The sequence below is a fragment of the Pelecanus crispus genome, chromosome 1 (assembly GCF_030463565.1).
Source record: "Pelecanus crispus isolate bPelCri1 chromosome 1, bPelCri1.pri, whole genome shotgun sequence".
In the NCBI taxonomy this organism is placed as follows: domain Eukaryota; kingdom Metazoa; phylum Chordata; class Aves; order Pelecaniformes; family Pelecanidae; genus Pelecanus; species Pelecanus crispus.
The window spans coordinates 205,170,166-205,190,180 of NC_134643.1; the positions used below are offsets into that span (position 1 = coordinate 205,170,166).

General features: G+C 45.3%; 1 protein-coding gene across 1 annotated transcript in view; it reads left to right on the forward strand.

Moving 5' to 3' along the window:
• The first annotated feature begins 2,805 nt into the window (after positions 1-2,805).
• The window catches only part of SPATA13 (spermatogenesis associated 13), a 47,001-nt gene continuing 29,791 nt past the window's right edge, over positions 2,806-20,015 (forward strand). Inside the window, exons 1-2 of the mRNA XM_075714145.1 lie at positions 2,806-4,296; positions 18,257-18,619. Of these exons, the coding sequence (XP_075570260.1) occupies positions 2,899-4,296; positions 18,257-18,619 (1,761 nt within the window). The 5' untranslated portion in view covers positions 2,806-2,898. The remainder of the gene's footprint in view (positions 4,297-18,256; positions 18,620-20,015) is intronic.

A 20,015-nucleotide genomic window follows, 5' to 3' on the forward strand; every position in this document is an offset into this window, starting at 1 on the left:
GTGCTACAGAGCAGCAGCCCGTGCAAGGCCTGTGCCCGGGACAAAACCCACGGGTGAGCAGAGCAGGCGTACCTCAAGGGCAGGGTGGGTGGTGAGGCTGGGACAGATGCACGGCATTTTGAAGGTACCGGACACGACCATCCTGCCGTGGCCGGCTGCCTGCCAGCGGGGCGTGGCCGCCGCGCACGGCAAGGGGCAGGGAGGCTCCTTCCAGCGGGAGGCAGCGCTGGAGACCCGCCGGCCCTCGCTTCGGGGGCCGCAGGCGCTTCCCGCCGCCAGGACCGACCCGAGGGCCGCGGGGGCGGCCGGAGGAGCCGGGGGTTCCCGGGCCGCCCCGCCCCGCCCCGCCCCGCCCCGCCGGGCCGCCGCCCCGGCCGGCGCTCCCCGCCCGCCCCCTCCGCGGCGGCCGCTGCCATAGCGATCCATGGCGATGCGGGAGCGGGCGGCGGCGGGGACGGGCGGCGGCGTCCCCCGGCTCCCCCCAGGTAAGGGCGCTGCTCCGCCAGCCGCCTCCCGGCAGCAGCGCGGGGAAGTTGGTGTGGCGTGGCCTCGGCGCTGTGAGGGGATTTTTGAATCTCACTTCATTGTATTTGTCCTCCTGCCTCTCCCCCCCCAGCTCACTTTCTGCCTGCTGAGGTGCAGTTGAGCCCAAAGCCGCTTTCTCTGGGAACTTCTCTGCAGAGAGCAGCGGCTTGTTCTCCTTGGGTTTTTTTGGGGTTTTTTTTTTTTTTTTTTTTTGACGCGTGGAAATTTGCGAGCGGTACAGAAGCACAAGGGCAGGCCGAGGTTTCGGTGCCCGGCGGGCTTTTGTCCGGCCCCGGGTGCCGTGGCGGCGGGGGCAGGCTCGGCTGGGCTCGGCTCGGCCCGGCTGGGATCGGCTCGGCCCGGCTCGGCTCGGCCCGGCTGGTCTCGGCTCGGCCCGGCTGGTCTCGGCTCGGCCCGGCTCGGCTCGGCCCGGCTGGGATCGGCTCGGCCCGGCTCGGCTCGGCCCGGCTGGGATCGGCTCGGCCCGGCTCGGCTCGGCTCGGCCTGGCAGCCCAGCCGGCTCCCGCCGTGACCCTGTGAATGAGGGGGATTAAAAACAGCGGCGAGGGAGATTCCAGGCGTCTCGCTGAAACACAAGGAAACCCTTTTATCTCCAGAGGGACAGAGGCTCGCAAAATTTCTGTCGAAGTGCCCCGAGGAGGGAGCAGCCTTAAACCCAGCGGGTACCGGCACCGCAACTCCCGCCTTCCGCGCCGTGGTCGGGGTTTGCCTGTGCGGATCTGCGGCAGCTCCCCGGGCCCGCTCGCTGCTCCTTGCTGCCATGGACAACCCCGGCGGGGTTTTGCATCTCCTGCAGCCTGCGGGGGCTCTGCCGCCGGCCCCCCGCATCGCCCGGGCCCCTCCGCTTGCCAGGGGCCACCCCCCCCCCCCCCCCACCAGCCCCGCTGGCCCTCGGAGCCCCCGCGGCCACTTGGGTGGGAAGGAGACAAAGCATGGGCCGGGGCTGCCTCTGTCCCTCTAGCACAGCCGTACGTTTGCTCTCTTCGTCTTGGGGGGAGGAATCCTGCCCCCCAGGCAGTGCGCAGGTTTATGAGGATCCCACTGGCCTTTGCAGGGAGAACCCGTGCAGCGAGAACCATCCCAGTGGTTTTTGGGCATCGTGTGGCATGGTGGTGCGAGCACCTGCCCGCCCGGCAAAGACCCCTGGCCAGCGCAGGGGACGCAGGGCTGGCGGTCCCCGCACGGCTTTCCCAAGGGCCGGAGTGTGGTTTGGGCTGCTGGATCTCCCACGCTCAGCGCAGGGGGAGATCCCTTATACATCATGTCTCAGTCACAGAGACTCCGGTCATTTCCAAATTCAAGTTTTCATTGCACTGTCACGACAGCATAGGCTGGCTTCTGGCTTTACGTACTTCTGAATCTTGTTTTCTTTGGCTAGGGAAAAATACTTTGCTGTGCACGTGATGTAACTCTTAGGTTTACCTGCTAGGGGACAGACAAGACAAGCGTCATGCAGCCTTCCAACAGCAGCAAGCGTAGGAAAAAATACGTATGTTTTCCTCTTCTTTGCCTACTATTTGAGGATTAGGTGGCACTTGATGGATGTGCTGAGTTTTTTGGATGAAAACTTCTCATGTCTCAGGGCTCAGTGCTGAGCACTGTGAGGAGAAGACTGGGTTGCTGTTGTGGGGGGTTTCTCTAAGTGTGTATGTGGATTATATTTGGGGTTGTAAGGTAGGTGTGGTAGTCATACTGAATTTATTAGCTTATTAAACATTAGAGAAACAAGTACATATTGAAATTATTCTGGTCTCTTAAATTGCTAATGTATGCAATTATACTTTGAGGGAGTTATGAATGTCTTCTCACCACCACTGCAACACACCTTTGTTCGGTGAAAAAGAACTTCATTTCGTGCATGCCTTTGTTTCCTACGCAGGGGCTCAAAGTTCTTTTAGTTGGGGACTTTGTAAGGAAATTTCTCTAACGGTTGCTTTTGTTTTCCTCATGCAGGCAGTGGAGACTGAGGAGCTCGGCTTGCCCAGGCGATGTGAAAGCCAGACAAACCAAGGTGCAGCAGGTGAAGGAGAGGCAGCGAGGTCAGCTGGTGGAGACAGCAGCGTTGCTTTGAGCTACCCCAGCCTCCACCTCCATGCGTACAGCATCGAGAGCATGACAACGTTTCCGAATGGCTGTGGAAATGGCACCACCGTTACTTGTATAGTTATGGATAATAAAGACCCCCAAAACCAGACTACCTGTGTCAGTCATAATGGGGGATACAGCACCAGCAACAGTCATGAGGAAGAAATTCAAGAGGATAAGCTCAGCCCTTCCAAATTCGTGCGCTTTTTCACCACCCCTCGGAAACGGGCTAACTCCAGCTCCGACAGGCCTCGTTCTCTGGTTTTGATGGGCAATTCGTCCACGTGGAATGCTTTGTCTTCCATCAGAAAAATGGGATCTTTCAAGAAGCTGAAATCTTCAGTTCTCCAAGGAATTCAGACAAGGGAATGCTCAGACATCTCAAATGAGAACGGCGTAGGCAAACATGGTTCAAATGGGGCGGTGGTGAGAGTTCAGACTAACAGGTATTCCTATTCGGGGCCTCTACATGATTTCCAGAATGCAGTGGATGGTTTAGCTTCTGACTGCTCTGATGCGGAGGAGAGCGATGAGTCTTTCCTGAGGAACACTCATCGCTCACGCAGCATCAGGCGGGCTTATGGTGCTGGCCGCATAAACTTGCTGGACACGGATAAAGTTCAGAGTCATCACAACTGTACTAGGCCAACATCACCTGTCATTGCAGAGCCAAAGATCTGTGAAATTTTGGTGAAAGACTCTGAAAACAACAGGATCATTTATCGGAGAAGCAAAAGTTCGGATAATTTGAACTTTCTGAAAAAAAGCTCATTCAAACGGAAGTCCACCTCCAACCTCACCGACCTCAAGGTTGCAAATGAAAAACAGATGCCAACAAGGACTGTGAGTGTTACTTCTGCTGACTCAGACAAAACCAGTGGGAACGCTGAGAGGAGATCCAAGCGATGGAAGAGCCCTATCAGGGCAAAGGATTTTGACCGAGTTTTGAAACTTGTCAGTAACGTTACAGATGTTGCATGGAAGAAGGATGGCCCTAAGAGCGCTGCTCCTTCTCCCAGTGAGCAGTCCCAGAGAACAAGGTCAAACAGCAGACTGCACGATGACTACTCCCGCAGGGTTTCCAGCAGCACGGATCATGACAGAAAGAGATGCACCTCCCCGGTATCTAGTCCAGACTCATCCTTGCCCGGAACACCTTGTCTGCAAAGCCCCATAGTTGCTCAGGATAAAGAGGCTGAAATGAATGTAGCTGCTGCTGAAGACAAAAGCCTCAGGACGTCGTCAGGTATCCCAGACTCTGATAGCTTATCGCCCACACTGAATGACATTAGTCCATTTCCCAATGAAGTGTTTTATTTGGACTCGGATGAACCAAAAGCTACCCAGCAGTTTACATATGAAGCTGAAAACCCTCACGTCCCGGTCAGGCCGACTACTCCAAAGCCTCAAAGTCCCACTGCAGAGAAGGTCAAGTGCAATATGAATGTCCAGTGCCCAAACCATCACAGCACGTTGTCGCTGAGCTCATCGGAGAGCGAGGAGAGAGTCGAGGTACCAGGGCTGAAGCTGGGCAGGAATCCTGTTTGCTTCCAGGACTCAGTGCAAACTGTGTACTATGATGATGGAAATGAAGACAGTGGCATAAGCAGCCACTCTCAGCTGAGCCTCAATTTAGCCTCTGGTGCTGAAGATAAAAAGGAAGAGGTAAGAAAGCAAGCAAAATCCTTTAGAAGCTGTATATATATCCATTAGGTTTTGTCTTTATTAATGCAAAACAATGCAAACAATGCAAAATAACCTGAATACTAATGGCTGTTGCAGCCTGTTATTGCTAAAATATGCTGACAGCAATTATTTCCTTTAATATATTCTCTTTGGATGCTAACATGAAATTATTTTTTTCTTTGTGCATTAATATCAAAGAAATTTTTGGCAGCAAAGCTATTCATGTACTTTTTCAAGGCAAGCTTATTGCACCCTGCAGATATACCACCTTGTCGTGTGGTCTTGTCAGATTTTACCAGCCTAAGCAGGGTCTGGCTGTGTTTCCTTGCAAGCTGAAAGGTCTCTAAAGAGTCGGTGTATTTTAAAGTAGTGTTGATTCAGTGTAAAACACTTTGCCTGTGGAAGCCTTGCAGAACATGGTAGCACTTGTAGAGCAGTGTGGCGTGAAAAATACAGTACAGAGGTTTAAGCATTCAGTTGTATCCGATGTCTTCGCTGTGCAATGATGGCCATGCTGAGGGTAAACTATCTGGGTATTTATTTGCCTGCAAATTTCAAACAGCAGTACTTTACACATTGGGCTGAGTGTGTCACTACTAACATTTTGGTGAAGATACCAGAGTTTCACTGCACCTAATGCATGATTTCGTATTCCCAGTAGATGGGTAGATGTGCGGCAGCACCTCTGAGGTAAGTTCACGTAATAACTCTGTGCCCTTTCCTAAAGTGCTGTATGAGTTGTCACTGGAGCAGTTGCAATGATTTGGCAGCAGTGGTGAATAGCTGCCGTACGTATTCTGTATTCTGCACCCGTTTGAGATGGTGTGGCTCACCTCAGCTCAGGCAATGTACAGTAATGTGGTTTTGAGCTACTCAGGGTGAGGCAGCAGAGAAGCGTTTGCTACTCATTGGGAAAAATACACCGGGCCAAAAATCCCTCTGGATCTCTATGAATATGGAAACAATTTACAAAATAAAGCTGACATATCTTTTAAGCTGCCTCAGTTTGACTAGAAGTATCTTATACCTTAGGTAGGAGATAGACAAAGGCAATTGTTGCAGCTGCACAAACTTCAGCCTTTCATGCTGTAAAGTCTTATAATGTCTATAAAGCTGTCTTACTTTTAAAAGCCTGGCATGGTTTTTGCAAACTAACTGTAAATGGTTACAGAGCTTATCAATGTTGTCCTTCTGCTGGAAAAAAGCGAGTTTGTTTACTGTAGTGCTTGCAGCTACCATAAGATTGGAAAAATAAACCCAATATGTATAAATGTTGGGGTTATGAGGTTATTCCTCTGCTAGAGTCCCAGAGTTGCCAAGCCATCCACCTTTTCCGAAACTCTCACTTAAGAGTCTATGCAAGAGATGCTTTCACACTGCCAGAAGAGGTGACAGCCCTAGTGTGGATGTGTGTCAGTTTTATTTCTCGGGAGTAAAAGGGAAGTAGAATTAATGCTACTCATCTACCATCTAGTGGTGATCTGTGATCACGACCCAAGAGAAATTCATGCTTGTCCCTCCCCTTGGCTCCTGACAAACCAGTACAGTCTTTAAATGAATGTGTTCATTGGGTGGATAAAAGTTCCTGCAGTTTTAGTTTTAACACCACATTCTGTTATTACCTAGCATGCAATTTAAACTTTATATTATAACATATTTTAGGTTAATTGTGAGTGCCTTTTAGCACTCGCTTCAGTTCTCTAAAAGACGGAGTGTGCACTGGTGGCGGCTGTGGGTTTGTGTGGTGGGCAGGCGGCTGGTGTGGGATGGAGCCCTGCAGGAGATGAAGGAAGCGGTGGCCAGGGCATGGGGACTCCCTGGCTGCTAGGGCAGCAGCGAGGGACTGTAGCCTCCTCCCTCTGCTGTAAGCACTGCCGGCAGCCCTCTGTGTATGGCAAAACAACGGCGGCCAGCCAAGTGGTGCAGCTGCATTCAGACCTCTCTTTGGATCCAAAAAAGCGAAGTTTTTGGAGGTGGTAGCTGTGGATTGGAAGCAGGAGCTGTGCAGGACAGGGTTTGCTTCTGTCTTGCTACACAAGGGGTGTAAACTCTGTCCTGTCTTTTTTCCACGCCTGCTCGTCATGCCATACACAACCCTAAAGCCGTGGCACTCGGAGTGACTACAGAACAGGGAAAGTGGTACGGTTTCTCCCTGCCATTTCTTTGGAGGGTTTCGTTGCTCATTTCCTTCTCCTTTACAGCATGCTTCCCTCAGCGTGGAGGTAGCTTGGTACCAAAGATACTTATGCCAGGTTATTTTTTAATTGGAGTTTATTTAGCCCGCAGGCACTTTTATGAATGCCACATACTCACACAATGAGGTCATTGGGGTTTGAACTTTCGACTTGCAATTCATTTTTTAACTCTACCTTACACCTCCGTGTTACAGAACTGTACCCACCCAGCAAGCTCCTGTGACAGTCAAGTGCTCGGTTCATTCTCAACAATCGTTTGAGATGTAATGCTGAGCCATGCAAATCACAATTTTTTAAGACTTTGTCTGAACCTTAAATAGGCTGCATTGACGGACAAATTTGCACTGTTTCCATGTTTCATGCATCTTCTTTTCTATATGGATTTCATGTAAAAGCCAGTATGTATTCCAGTACAGCCACTAAAATCTCTGTGGCTTGGAGACATATTTCAGTACAAAGCTTACAAGGTGCTAAGAGGTCAGGCTCAAATGTGTAGTTTATTCTGTTACCCACTCATCTAGTAGATTAGTTGGCACATAAAGTCTGTGGAACTTGATCCATCTCTATATTTTCTCAAATGTGGAAACTAAACGTTCCTACCTTGCGTTTTGCCGACGCTGTAAAGCTGATTTTGCAGTATTCACACAAGGGCATCTATCCATTTACCTGAATTGATGTTTTGTTTTGGTTTTTTTTTTCCTATGTGATTCAGTCTTGAGATCCTGTCACTTGTCACTTTGTTGTTTCACCAAAGTGCAAGATTTGGACTGGAGCAGGGGAGATGTTTGGCCTTCTTGGCTGTTGGTCCTGCCAGAGGTTGCTTCCCAGGGAAGAGCTAATTAAGTGCAGTCTGGATCCATGCCTCAGCACTTATTAAGCTACAGAGGCGTGAGTCACCAAAGCTCATCTGTGACAGCCCATGCTTTCCCAGTCTCTGCTTTTTGCCACTGTCACTTATATTCAATATGTTGCTTTTAAATAGTGAGATGATTAAGTACAAGTTTTAATTTGAACTGTTTTGCATAGTCTTTACTTTCCTGAAGAGCCCCATGTCACTGCAAATAGCAAAAATTTAAACCCTTTGCTTTGGACTGACATGTGTCGGCCACTAAGGCTGCCTAAACAGAACGCTGTTCTGAATTTGTTACAGAAAAGACAAATCAAGTTATTTGACATTTCACCTAGTCTTTCACCTAGTCACACCTGCTGTTTAAGTTCCTTTGCTGGCATCTGGCTTCACAGCACACCAGACTTTTTATTACTTAAATACCTTATCTGCATGATTATAAGTGGATGATAAATCATAGTGTCTTCACTATGTAGTGAAGGTAACTTTGCTGTAATTAGGGTTAAGTCACATTTTTTTTGCAGACTATATTTTAAGTGCTCTAAGACCTGTCTGTTTGTGCCATGCGAAGGTCAGTGGTCCCAGCTAATCCACATCGTGCAGTCCCCCAGCGCTCAGCTGTTGGCTGGTCTGTCCCATACAGGTCTCTGGGTTCTGAATGTTGAGCACAGATGGCTTAACTTGGGGGACAGCTTAGGAGGGAGAAGAGGAAGAAGAGCTGTGTGGGTGGGAATACAGAGAGGATTCAGCTCTGTCCTCACAGTTCATCCTCCTGATTTCTTGCTTCAAAACGTGTCCTCACAGTCAAGGACCAAAGGGTGGTAGCTGGATGTGGTCATGTTCAACACCCGCAAGGAGCACGCAGCAGCCAGGAGCTGAGGATGGGCATCCTTGGTACCTACCGCAAGCTCCCGAGTGCTGCGGGGCTGGTCATGAGCACACCTGCTGGGAGATAGCTGGTTTCAGCTCTCTGAACTCTTTTTGGATTTATTCACCTCTGGTTCATCCATATGCAATTTAGAGTGTGGCTTAGTCAGCTTAATCTGTATAACTGAAAATGTGCTAAACTGTGAAGGATGATTAGATAAAGTAAATAAAGGTGGGAACTTCTTAAAGTAGGTTTGCTCCTATGGGGCGTGTAATTTGGAGTGAAGACCCAGACTCCAGTGGCAGTCTGGTCTTGCTGGCCACAGGGCCTAGGGACAGAGCAGCAGAGCACTGTAATGGGCTCTCAGCAGCATCTCTGATGGAAAACTGAGGTTTCAGTTAGACCGAGTGAGGTTAGATTTGTGCTAAACTCTCTGAGCACAAGTCAGGGTATGTTCACACAATGTCTCCACCCTTCACAGCTGCTCAAAAAGCGACTTCCAAGAGCGCTTGCCGAGAGCTAAACCAGAAACCACTGTGCATTGCTACAAACCCAAACTGCAGAACCGGTCGCTGAAATGATGCAGAAAGGAGCCCTCAAAGGACACGTGTGTCTTCCTGTCGCAGCAAAACTCTTCCAACTCGCTGCAGCAGAGTGGTCTGCCATTCAGTACAGCCTGTAATCATTTGTTGCTGTGTCCTGTACTAGGAAGAAGAAAAACAAGAAGTGGTGACAGTAATCTGAATTCTGGATCAGGTTAAATTTTAGACCAAGTAACTGCAGTGCTGAATAAAACTGGCCATTCCTGAAAACTGGTAGAGTAATCCAGGAGTTATTGTCATTCCTGCAAAGGGGTCTGTGGGTGCTGAAAGGGGGAGTTAAACCGACTCCACTGCAGTTAGGCTGGGCCAAGCTGTTCCCTTTCCGTATTGCATACGTGCTCCTCTGCCTTTCCAGAGTGTCTGATATTTGAGTCTGCTGTAGCTCTCCTCTGACACCTCAGTAATACCCAGGCACTGCTCACCCTGGGATCAGGATAATAGTACCCCAGAGAGTGGAACGGCACTTCTGGCCGTGTAATTTGTTTTTTACATCGAGCATGGTGTTGAGTTGTCAGCATTGAAAATCCATCTTGAAGCCAGGAGGTTGCAGTGTCCGAATTGAGCACAGGCAGCTGCAGAGTTTCCTCTGAGCCACCTGCGTTTCCCCTTTCTGGCATCCGGAGGCTGCTGCGCTGCTCATGGTACCGGGATGCTGGGCGGGATGCTGGGCGGGATGCTGTTGGCAGGGTGGGAGACCAGCCGAGCGCTGAGGATACCGCGCGCAGCAGCCTTGACTCTTCCTACTCCGAGCTCAACCACAGCAGCCTCGCCCTTAACTCCACGCTCTAGGAAGTAATAGTTTGCAGACGTGGAGTTGTCCAAGGCGGCTCCACCCCACGCAAGCTGGAGGTTGTGACTGGTGCTGGGACCTGCCGGTGGCTGCGCTTGGGCTTGGGCAGGGACGATGAGGCTTTGCTCTGGAAGGGTGGAGAGAGGGGGGAACCAGAGGACCTCTGCCGGGAGAGACACTGAAGAGACTCAAAGGCCTATGGCTTTTTATGTTTTGCTTTGTTAGCATAAAGTTCCACTTTCAACCTGTAGTTATGATCTGGCTTTTGAGGTTCGCCAGCAGATGTTACAAAGGCAGCTTGGAAGAAGATGCTTCTTTTGCCAGATAAAAGGAAAATGGATTTTTTTAGTCCTGTTACTTGATCTGGCGTGTTCCGAGTTGATTTAGAAATTACTTAGAGATTTATTTAGGGATTATTAATGCCTATACCTCTTCTAAAAAGAGGCAGAGGATATGAATACAGCTTTCCTATACACTACGTGCTTGCTGTTGCAGTTCAGACACTGAAGTAAAGAAGGGACAGTGTTAGAGCATCACCTAGCCATCCCCAAGTATCAGTCACCAGAAAACTGGCAGAAACAGTTTTCTGGTTTTAGCACGCTTGCATTTTTATATGACTGATGAGATTATTTCTGCAAAGCAAATACATTTCCTTGCAAACTCCCCTATGCCAGTCGGAAATGTTAGCTGACCGGGTTTTGGAAATGAGTTAGAGGATGAAGGAAATCCTTGAGCCTGAAGAACAGATTTGAGAGTCATGAGATCCGCTTGTCATTTCCAGTTCAGCCCTATGCTTCCTCTGTGACCTGCATGATTTAACTGCTTTGTGTCTGCTCCTTATCTGTGAAATGTGGATATTACAAAGGTGAACTCACTAATCTTGGTATGGCATGTTGCTGAGAGGGAAAGCATTATGCTTGTTGATTACGATAAGCAGGCTTTCAAGGATCAGGTTAAACGAAGCAAACCTGCATTAAAAATGCCTTAGAAATACATGGCTGAATTTTGTTTGTGGTTGTATCTACATAGTCTGATCTTTTAATGTGGTTTTGTAGGTGTATTTGTTAGTTAAAAGACCACAATTGCTTTGGTGCCAACAAATCCCAAGAGTAGAATTATATAATTTTTTTTCCAATTTCTAAACCTTCCAAAATTAGCATTTTACCACAGTAGTTTGTGTTGCTAGTGGGGGTTGATTTTACCATACTACAAGGCACAGTAATGTAATTTTACTTTATGACAAGGCATAGTTTTTCCTGCATCCATTCTAGGAGCTCATGCTAGTATAGTGCAGTGGTATTCCCGTTAGGGGGTCTCCCTTTGAAGCAGTGTTCTTCCAATCTTTAAACTGTGGGTCCACCCATTTTGGAAGGGGAGGGGAAGGAAAGGCAGATTATCTTGCTATGTTTATAACTTCCAAGCAACTAAAACTTATGTTACATTTTTAATATGGTTGTATTACTTTGATTTCTTCTGCTTTGCTTGTTTATATAGGTGTAAATGCATATGTTCTTAAACATTTTTTTTGCAGTTGTTCCACAGATTGTATTATTCTGTCTTGCAGACTACAGGTCGAATAGCACTGTGTATTCTAGGGATAGATAATCACTGCATTTATTTGGGGTCTTCTCAAAGGCTAATAAAAAAGAAAAGGTGCTAGTGGCAGAGGAGGCACAGGCATGTAAAGAAAAAAGGATATAGTGCAATTTGTATTTAATTAGAAAGGAATAGATGAAAATTTTCTTCCTGTAAGTGAATTGGACTAGTTTAATAATTCTGGTTAGTTTGTGATAGAAGATGCAAACACAGGCTGAATGGGTGCTTTCTTCTACAGTAAAAGTAATCATTTCCATGGTAACTATTGCTGTGATGGTATCACTGTTGGAAATTGTCAGCCTGTTGGATCAACAGGGAATCACTGGGCTCTCATAACACTTCAGGATCTTTTTATAAAATCTGGAAAGAAAGCAATAAATGTATTTTCTCCGGGAGGCTGTATTGTATCTAGAGTCTCATAATCTCTGTGTCTTGTCACAACAGTTTACAAGTAAAAATATTGATCATGTCCCTGAAACATAAAACAAGCTTTTGACCTCAGCTAGTAGTGACGATAAATGAACTTCAACTAATTCTCCCCCACTGCTACTTAGCAACAAGAAAAAGTGCAAAGGTTGCCTTTTATCATGTACCTGGGTAGAGGCACATTGTCTGGACTTTTACTCTGTTAAGTGAAGGTGATAAAATAATTTATAACCACTAGGTCATGATCATTTGGTCCTTTATAGTCTTGCTAGCTTATATGAATTGACAAATCAATTCTAATATTACTGCTGAGTTCCTAGCATTTGGCAGTTCATGTGTTATACATAAATATCAGCTAATTAATAATAACCAATTATAATACTGGCATATAGCTGTCATTGCTAGCATAAGAAGTTTGTACATTTTTACACAGACTCCTAAACGCACATAGGAATGTGTATTCATGTGATCAAAACACAGATATATCTACATGAAATAGCACAAATGCTGTGATTTTTCCCTATAAATATTCCAGTTTCTGCTTTTAAGCCTTGTCATTTACAAAGAACATGACTGATTATCCATCACAAGTTTTCACTGAAAATAGTGTAGTAATTGTGTTCCGATACTTCTCAGCCTACTCAGGCTTTCTTTGTAATTTATTCTCAGCCAGAATTATTATCTGTTTCATTTATCACACCTTTTTATAAATTGAGTTTGGAAACGAATATGCAGTTCTTGCAAAGATGTGGTTAGATTTTGATTATCTCCTTTCTCTGGATTAGAAAAAGGCAGCTGTAGTTAGCAAGGTTGCGTTTCAGCCAGGTGGCTCAAAAATACAGAGATACCAAAACAAGAAGCAAAAAAAAAAAAAAAAAAAGCAGAAGGGGGCTAGCAGCATCAGCTGCCCTGGGGGTTCATGGGCAGCAGCAGCAGCAGCCTGTCTGTGTGGCCCTGTGGCACAGCGGCTGCTTTGGCAGAGGGAAGGGAGGGGGATGCTCTTTCCTCTGGAGACCAGCAAGGCTGGAGGTCCTTATCCAGGAGGCACCTACCTGTGACTTCCCGGCAGATTGCCAGGTAGAGAAAAAACTTTCAGGAGATTTAAGTGTCCCCTTATAATGCCATGCTCGTCTATATGTATACATTATGAAGCATTAATTGTGTCTGTACATTTAGAACATACAAATTTTTAAAAATCCAAATAGGTAATGGTAGGGGTAGAAATGCAGATTAGTGAGCCTCAGCAATTGTCGTGGTTTAGCCCCAGCCAGCAACTAAGCACCACGCAGCCCCTCGCTCACTCCCCCTGCCCCGGTGGGATGGGGGATGGGGGAGAGAATCGGAGGAGTAAGAGTGAGAAACACTGCTGGGTTGAGATAAGAACAGTTTAATAATTGAAAGTAAAATAGTAATGATAATAATAACAATATAATAATGATAATCACAAGAATAATACACAAAGCAAGTGATGCACAATGCAATTGCTCACCACCCGACGACCGATACCCAGACAGTTCCCGAGCAGCGATCGCTGCTCCCTGGCCAGCCCCACCAGTTTATATACTGAGCATGACGTCATATGGTATGGAATAGCCCTTTGGGCAGTTTGGATCAAGTATTCTGGCTGTGCCCCCTCCCAGTTTCTTGTGCACCTGGCACAGCATGGGAAGCTGAAAAGTCCTTGACTAGCATAAGCAGTACTTAGCAACAACTAAACCATCAGTGTGTTATTAGCATTATTCTCCTACTAAATCCAAAACACAGCACTATGCCTGCTACTAGGAAGAAAATTAACTCTCTCCCAGCCAAAACCAGGACAGCAATGTACACAGGCATCAACATGTTTATAGAGTAGTGATTTTATTTTCATTAGGGAGTTTATTGGCATAAGCTCATTAACAAAAAATCACCCAGGGTTAGACCAGCAGCAGGCTGTGTTGGGTCAGACTTACAGTTTGGGCTTTTTCTGCAGTGGAAAGTGTGGACAGATACAGGATGAAGGGTTATTCATGGTTGTTATAACTGTGCCAGCAAAAGTCCTGCCATGCAGTTTCAGGTACTGGCATTTTTTTGCTATTTCAGTAATAAAAGTTGCGTACATAATAAGCAACACTTTATCAGTACTGTACAGGTCAGATCTCATGCTCCGTGGGCAGCGCTCCCGCTGAAGACAATTCTGAGTGCTGAATTTATCAAGTATACACTGTAGTCTGAATAGAAGTTGCAGAACCTGGCTCTCATCTAAAAGGCTAAAAAGGCTAAGCTAAGATTTCAGTGGTTAAATACCTGATGCTGATACTGCTTACATTGGTATGAGTAACAGGGAATGCCAACAGCAGTCATGTGCCATTAAATGCAACAGGCTTGTATCAGTGCCAGGTCGAGTTGAGTGAGATCATGATCAAGTCCTTGAAGCTGCTGTGCCTGGATTGGGAAATCAGTCTGGGACCAGGCAAAAGAGAGATTTCGTCTGGCTGGGCTCAGAGTCCGTGGTGTAGTTGTCTACCTGGGAGCAGCCTGGGAAAGCTCCCGCTGTACCCTGGTTGGTGCGGTCAGGGGGCCCCGGGCAGTACACCCTAAACAGCACACCTGAAAGTGGCACCTAGAGCTGAGCCGAGTTACCTAAAAATAGCTGTCAAGTGCAGTGAGGGGCAGGTATCCAAGACAGCTGCACGCAGCTGGAAAGCACCTTGTGGGGAAGCTGCACCTTGCCGGAGCAAGAGATGGGGACCAAGCAGGGTTCCCCACAGTGTTGGGGAACATGGTTGTAGTGCCATCTGCGTCTACCTGCACTCAGGTTTGGCACCTGATTCCTGCCCGTAGCGCTGTGTAGGCTTGGCTGACACTCTTCTTTGGGGGCTCAATTCAATTGCCTGAACATAAGCACCCAGGGCTGCTGGAAGTGCTCTGACTGGTTCCCCCTCGTTGCCAGGGGCTGCTTCTGGATGGCCCACACCTCCCGTAGGTCCTATGTCATACTTGTGTGATGCATTGTATGTGGAGATGTTTTAGAACCCTTAGGACATTTGAGATGGCCCTGGGTGCCTATGTTCAGGCAACAGAATCTCACCCCACATTTCAACAGGCTACAATGACAGCTTTAACATGTAGCTAACATACAGACACCTCCATTGCAGACGTCAAAATTTAGATGTGGGAGTCGGGAGCTGAATCCCACCCTAAGAGTGACATATTACATGGCAACAACAGCAAATAAAAGTGTAGCCTGGATCAAAGTAAATGTTTATTTTAAATGGTTGTATTTGTAGATATACTGCTGTCCGGAAAAAGGAAAATTATTGAAATACAACAATTTCACTAATATGCTGTTGTAGGAATTTAGCTGTGCAGATAAAATTAATTCATTTGCATCAGTATAAATAAGTAGAGCTGTTTGTGTTTGCAATCTCAGAAGAAACCTAACTTAGGATGCAGCCTAAAAGACAAGATGAATAATCTTGATTGCTAGCATTGGTGATCCTGTCCTGTTGCTAGACTAGCAGGTGTGAATTTCAGCAAATCCAATGTGGATTCAGCTTAGACCTTTACTTCTCAGAAATCTTGAAATTCCATGAATTTTTTTGACCAACACTTATAATGCATGAATCAGTGCATGACATTTTGATTTTCATCCTATATGAAGTGCCGTGTATATCTCTACTCATATCTATTGATGTTACCGATAATAATTGTAGAACATAAACCTGATTTCACTTATAAGGGATTAATCAAGAGAAGGTAATTTGCGGTCAGTGGTGCTGCCAGTATAAAGCCAATGAGAAGCGGAACAAACATGTTTCCTCAGAGTTTTTTAATTGATGTCAAGAATTACACTTAAGTGACTGCAATACTGGAGCCTGAGAGTTTTGTGCTGGATATTTTATTCCTACTAGTAAGTGGTCACTTGATCAGGTCCTGCTTGAGTAGGTCACTTAGAGGAATGTGAGGTTGTCTGTCTGGTTTCCTCTGATTTTTGCTATGAGCAGATTATGTTTTCTGTTTTATTAGTATTCTTCAATGCAGTTTATAGAACTAAGCCTAAAAATACACGTCCTTCAGCATTGTTTATTGCGCAGCAGAGATTAATCTTGCTGTCATTTGGATCACTACTGTAGGCGGAGTGCTGCAGGAGAGCAGTCCTCTCTTTGCAAATATTATTGCTCAAGATAAGGGTGTAAAAAGCAGATTAGGAGATGACATGTGACGTGTCTTTCCCTCAGTCTAAAAGTACAGGATCATGGGATGAACTTCGCCTGACTGGTTACACAGAGTGTGTGCTCACATTTGTAGCTCTTACAGACAAGGCTGCAAAACAAAGACATAAAATGAATCTCATGAGCTCCTTTCTCAGTCACTGCATATGTGGAGACCCTTTACCTCTGTCCGATTCTGAGGTAAGAACCTTATTTAACCTGTGATTTTGCTGCTCTGACCTCAGAGGGGCTGGTTTAAGGGACAGCTTTGCTGAAGCCAGGGAGTCACTCTCTACTGAATTGCTTGTACTATTAAAACTGGTCCTGAGTTAAAATCTGCAGAGAAGCTGAAGCATGCTTGAATGACAGGTGTGATGCCATAGAAATCAGAATTTACGCAAGTGCTCTATTTAGAATAATTTCATGCTGTAAGTGAAATAATTGAATGTAGAGCAGTGTATGACTGATAATTTTTCGTACCTTAATTGCAGTAATCGTGTTAAAATGCTGACTGTTTAATAACTCTGCCTACTAGCTGAAGTGGTTTCATACAGTGAAATCTGTCTTGAGCTGTCTTTCAAATAAAATCTGCCCACTGTATCAGGTGGCCTTCTAAAAAAGCCTCATTGCAGTTGTACTGGCCTGGTTGAAAATGGTAGCTGGAGAAGAAAGTGACAGAAGATAAGTCCTCTTTCACAGGCATCATTGTAAAAGGCTGATTCTAGGCTGCATGTTTGCTTTGAATATGCAATACCTGAAATGCCTTCATCTGGTCTGAAACAGATGAACAAAATGTAGCCAGAGACAGACAAAATGATGCCTCTCTTTTTTGGAATACTCACTAGCTTTGAACATCATCAAAAATGCACTTTGGTAGTCTAAAGATATCCTAGTAAAGAAGTAAGCTGATTTTTTTTCCAAAAAAAGTCAGAATTAGTTCATAATTTGTATGAGAACTTGGGGCAAGGTTCACTTGTTCAGCAGTGCTTTGGAGTTCACATTCACTCCATCAGGCGTTCATGCAAACTGCCACCCAGCCCAGGAACACCCATCTTCCTCTCTGTTTCTTTTCTGTTCTTTATAGAGGAGCCAGGAAAAGCCAAGGAAACACTGACAATTTTGAAATTTGAGGGAAAAGTTAATATAAATTTTTATGTGCAGTATTTTTTAAATAAAAATAAAAGCTGCAGGGGTTTTGCTAGAAAAGTTTACAGCAGTATTACACCACATGCACTGAAATCCTTAAAAGTGTTCCCTCTAACAAGTATTTCAGTTGAGGTTATTTTATTTCCAAACTTGCAGTACCAGTGCAATTATGATACCTGTAGGCATTAACCTCCGAGAGCCAGATGTGCTGTTAAATAGGAAGAACGTGCTGATTTTCCAAGCTTCCTCTCTCAAAACATCAGTTTTTTCCTGTATTTGTCTTACAATGTGTCTGGTCCTACTCCGTATGACTGTAACCTCCTTGAACATAGAGAAAAATAGCTTCTCCCTTCCAAACTGGATGAGCTCACTCACCCAATTAGCACATGACTGCAGGCTCTCTAGATCTGACCCAAGTGAGAGTGTGGGAGTGAGTGGTAGGAAGGGGTGCGACTGCCAGTTTTGGTATCTGCTTACAGTTACATGGGATTGGCAAGTAGTTGAACTGCAGCCTTAGTGTTTACTTTCATCACTGAATAGAGGTAAAGCAGAGGAGTATCATGGAATAACAGAATGGTTGGCTTTGGAAGGGGGACCTTCAAAGATCATCTAGTCCAACCACCCTGCCATGGGCAGGGACATCTTTCACTAGATCAGGTTGCTCAAAACCCTGTCCAGCCTGATCTTGAACACTTCCAGGGATGGGGCATCCACAACTTCTCCAGGCAACCTGTTGCAGTGTCTCACCACCACGCTCATTGTAAAGAATTTGTTCCTTATATCTGATCTAAATCTACCCGTTTACAGTTTGAAACCATTGCCCTTTGTGCTGTCACTACAGGCCTTGGTAGAAAGTCCAGAAACACAGTGTGCTGGTTGAATTATTTTTACTGGTGTTAATGTAGTATCCTATTTGTGCACAGGAACAAATCTTGTGAGTGTCAGAGCTGTCTTTCTAAGACATTATTCAGTGAATTCAGTGTTTATGATAGGGCCTGTCTCTACTGCTGAGGTAATAGGTGAGTTTTTAGTGTTACTAGTCATGTTTGCCTAAGAGGTGCTGATTGTTGGGTGTTAACCTTACTCAGCATAAGCATCATGATGTCTTTCCTTTGCAAAGTTACTCTCTTCCTGAATTGTTAGTTGTATTTATTGTATTTATTATGGTAACACTTTCCTTTTAGCAATGTTAAGTTGATCTGCCATATGAAAATCTCACAAATGATTAAGTGTCAGAAAATTCTGTGGCTTATTTAACTTATTCACATTTAAAAAGGTTGTTTCTGATGACCACTGGAAGAGGTCCCCATCCCAGGATGAAGAAAAGACAGACACACAAAAAGTCACACCCAGGAGATGGGGCTCTGGAAAAAGATCTCGTCCCAGACCTCTCTCAGACTATGGCCAAATGTCGATCAGAAGTTTCTCTATACCAGAAGATGCAGTTGCGGTGGAGTCTCAGAAGACAGACTGCACGGATGGAGAAAATCAACCAGGACTGACTTCTGTCGGATCTGTGGTCCAAAGCAATACAGTAGGCTACCACAGAGGGCGAAAAAGAAGACCCATCTCTGTAATAGGTGGGGTCAATTTCTATGGAAGTGGTCCCACAGAAGAAATAGAAGGTCTGCTGACACAAGTAAGATAAGAGATGTGCTCTCTGCAAACTGCAAAAGACCCTTTCACTTCCTTGTCTCTATCTTCAGCCTAGAAAATAGAATGGATGCTTCCTTCTCTTCCTTCCCTTTTGTCAAGCTGACATCGTGTACTTACAATTCTGCTTTCCTGGTCACTAATTACTTTGTCTTGTTGTTAAAAAACAAACCAGCATGGAATAAAACTGATACTGACTTTGGGATAATCTTTTATGTATTGTAAATTAACCTTATTTCTTTCTTGGAATGGTTGTTATGTCTCATATTGGTGTATAAAAGCTGATTTGTGTGTAATACAGCTGTGTGTTTAGTCACCTTACAGGGTGTAGGGCCTGAGGCACAGTGGGGTGCAAACAGTATGATAGTAACACATTATTTATTGATCATTTCAAATTCTCCAAAAGCAGGCCTATTCAAAACCTGTGGCATTAGCTGTGGTGTTCAAAATCTTGGTATTGGCATAGCAACGATATTTAAAACTAATAAGGAAGTAGCTTTAGAAACTTGGTAATAAGTTAAGGAATTAATGAAATAGAGAAGGAATCTAAGAAAACTGTGAATATGAAAAAAATCCCACCCTGCTTATGTATTACTAAACTGACCTGATGGAATGTAGGAAGCCTGTAGGAAAACAGCGAGTGGTTGAGTTAGTACTCAAGCAGTACCTATATACTTATTTGCCATATTTGTTGGCTTAGGTAAGAGACTGAGAAATAAAAAACTTCTGAAAGATAAAAATAGCTCCTTTTTCCTGGAGGTAGTCCTGAGCGGGTACGATGTGTAGAGAAACTTACTGTTCTGATGGTAGTGGTGGCCCCATCTTGTAGTTGGTTACAGAGCTTCAGGCTCATGGGCTTTTGTAATACTGCACTGATCAGGTGTGTGCCACTTTCCAGAAAAGCTGGAGGACTCCTACCTAAAGCAGTTGTCAAGCTGATAAAGCAACAGAAAAAAGGAATAGTATTTACAGCCTCAAAAAATGTGATTTCAGTGGTTCTTAATGGAATTTGAATCTTCTTAATCTTTCTCACGCTACTTGATCTCCTGCTGGCAGGTTCAATGCAGTATCATTGATGAGTACCGTACTCCCCCGACTGAAATCAAATGCTGAAACAATGGCAGGATTTTCAGTCTCCTGTGAAAAGCAATTTTTAACATGAACATTGTTATTCTATATTGTACATTTTTTCTTTATAAATCCTTGATGAAAAAATGCATCTTGAAGCAAAACTCCAACGGAAACCGATGAACCTTTTACCCAGGCAAAGGCTATAGTTTCAAACCCTACATAATTAGGATATTTTAAAATTCATTTTATCACTACTTAGCTTGGAGGAAAAAAAAAAGAGGAAAATTACTGTTATAAATTCTAGGCTATCT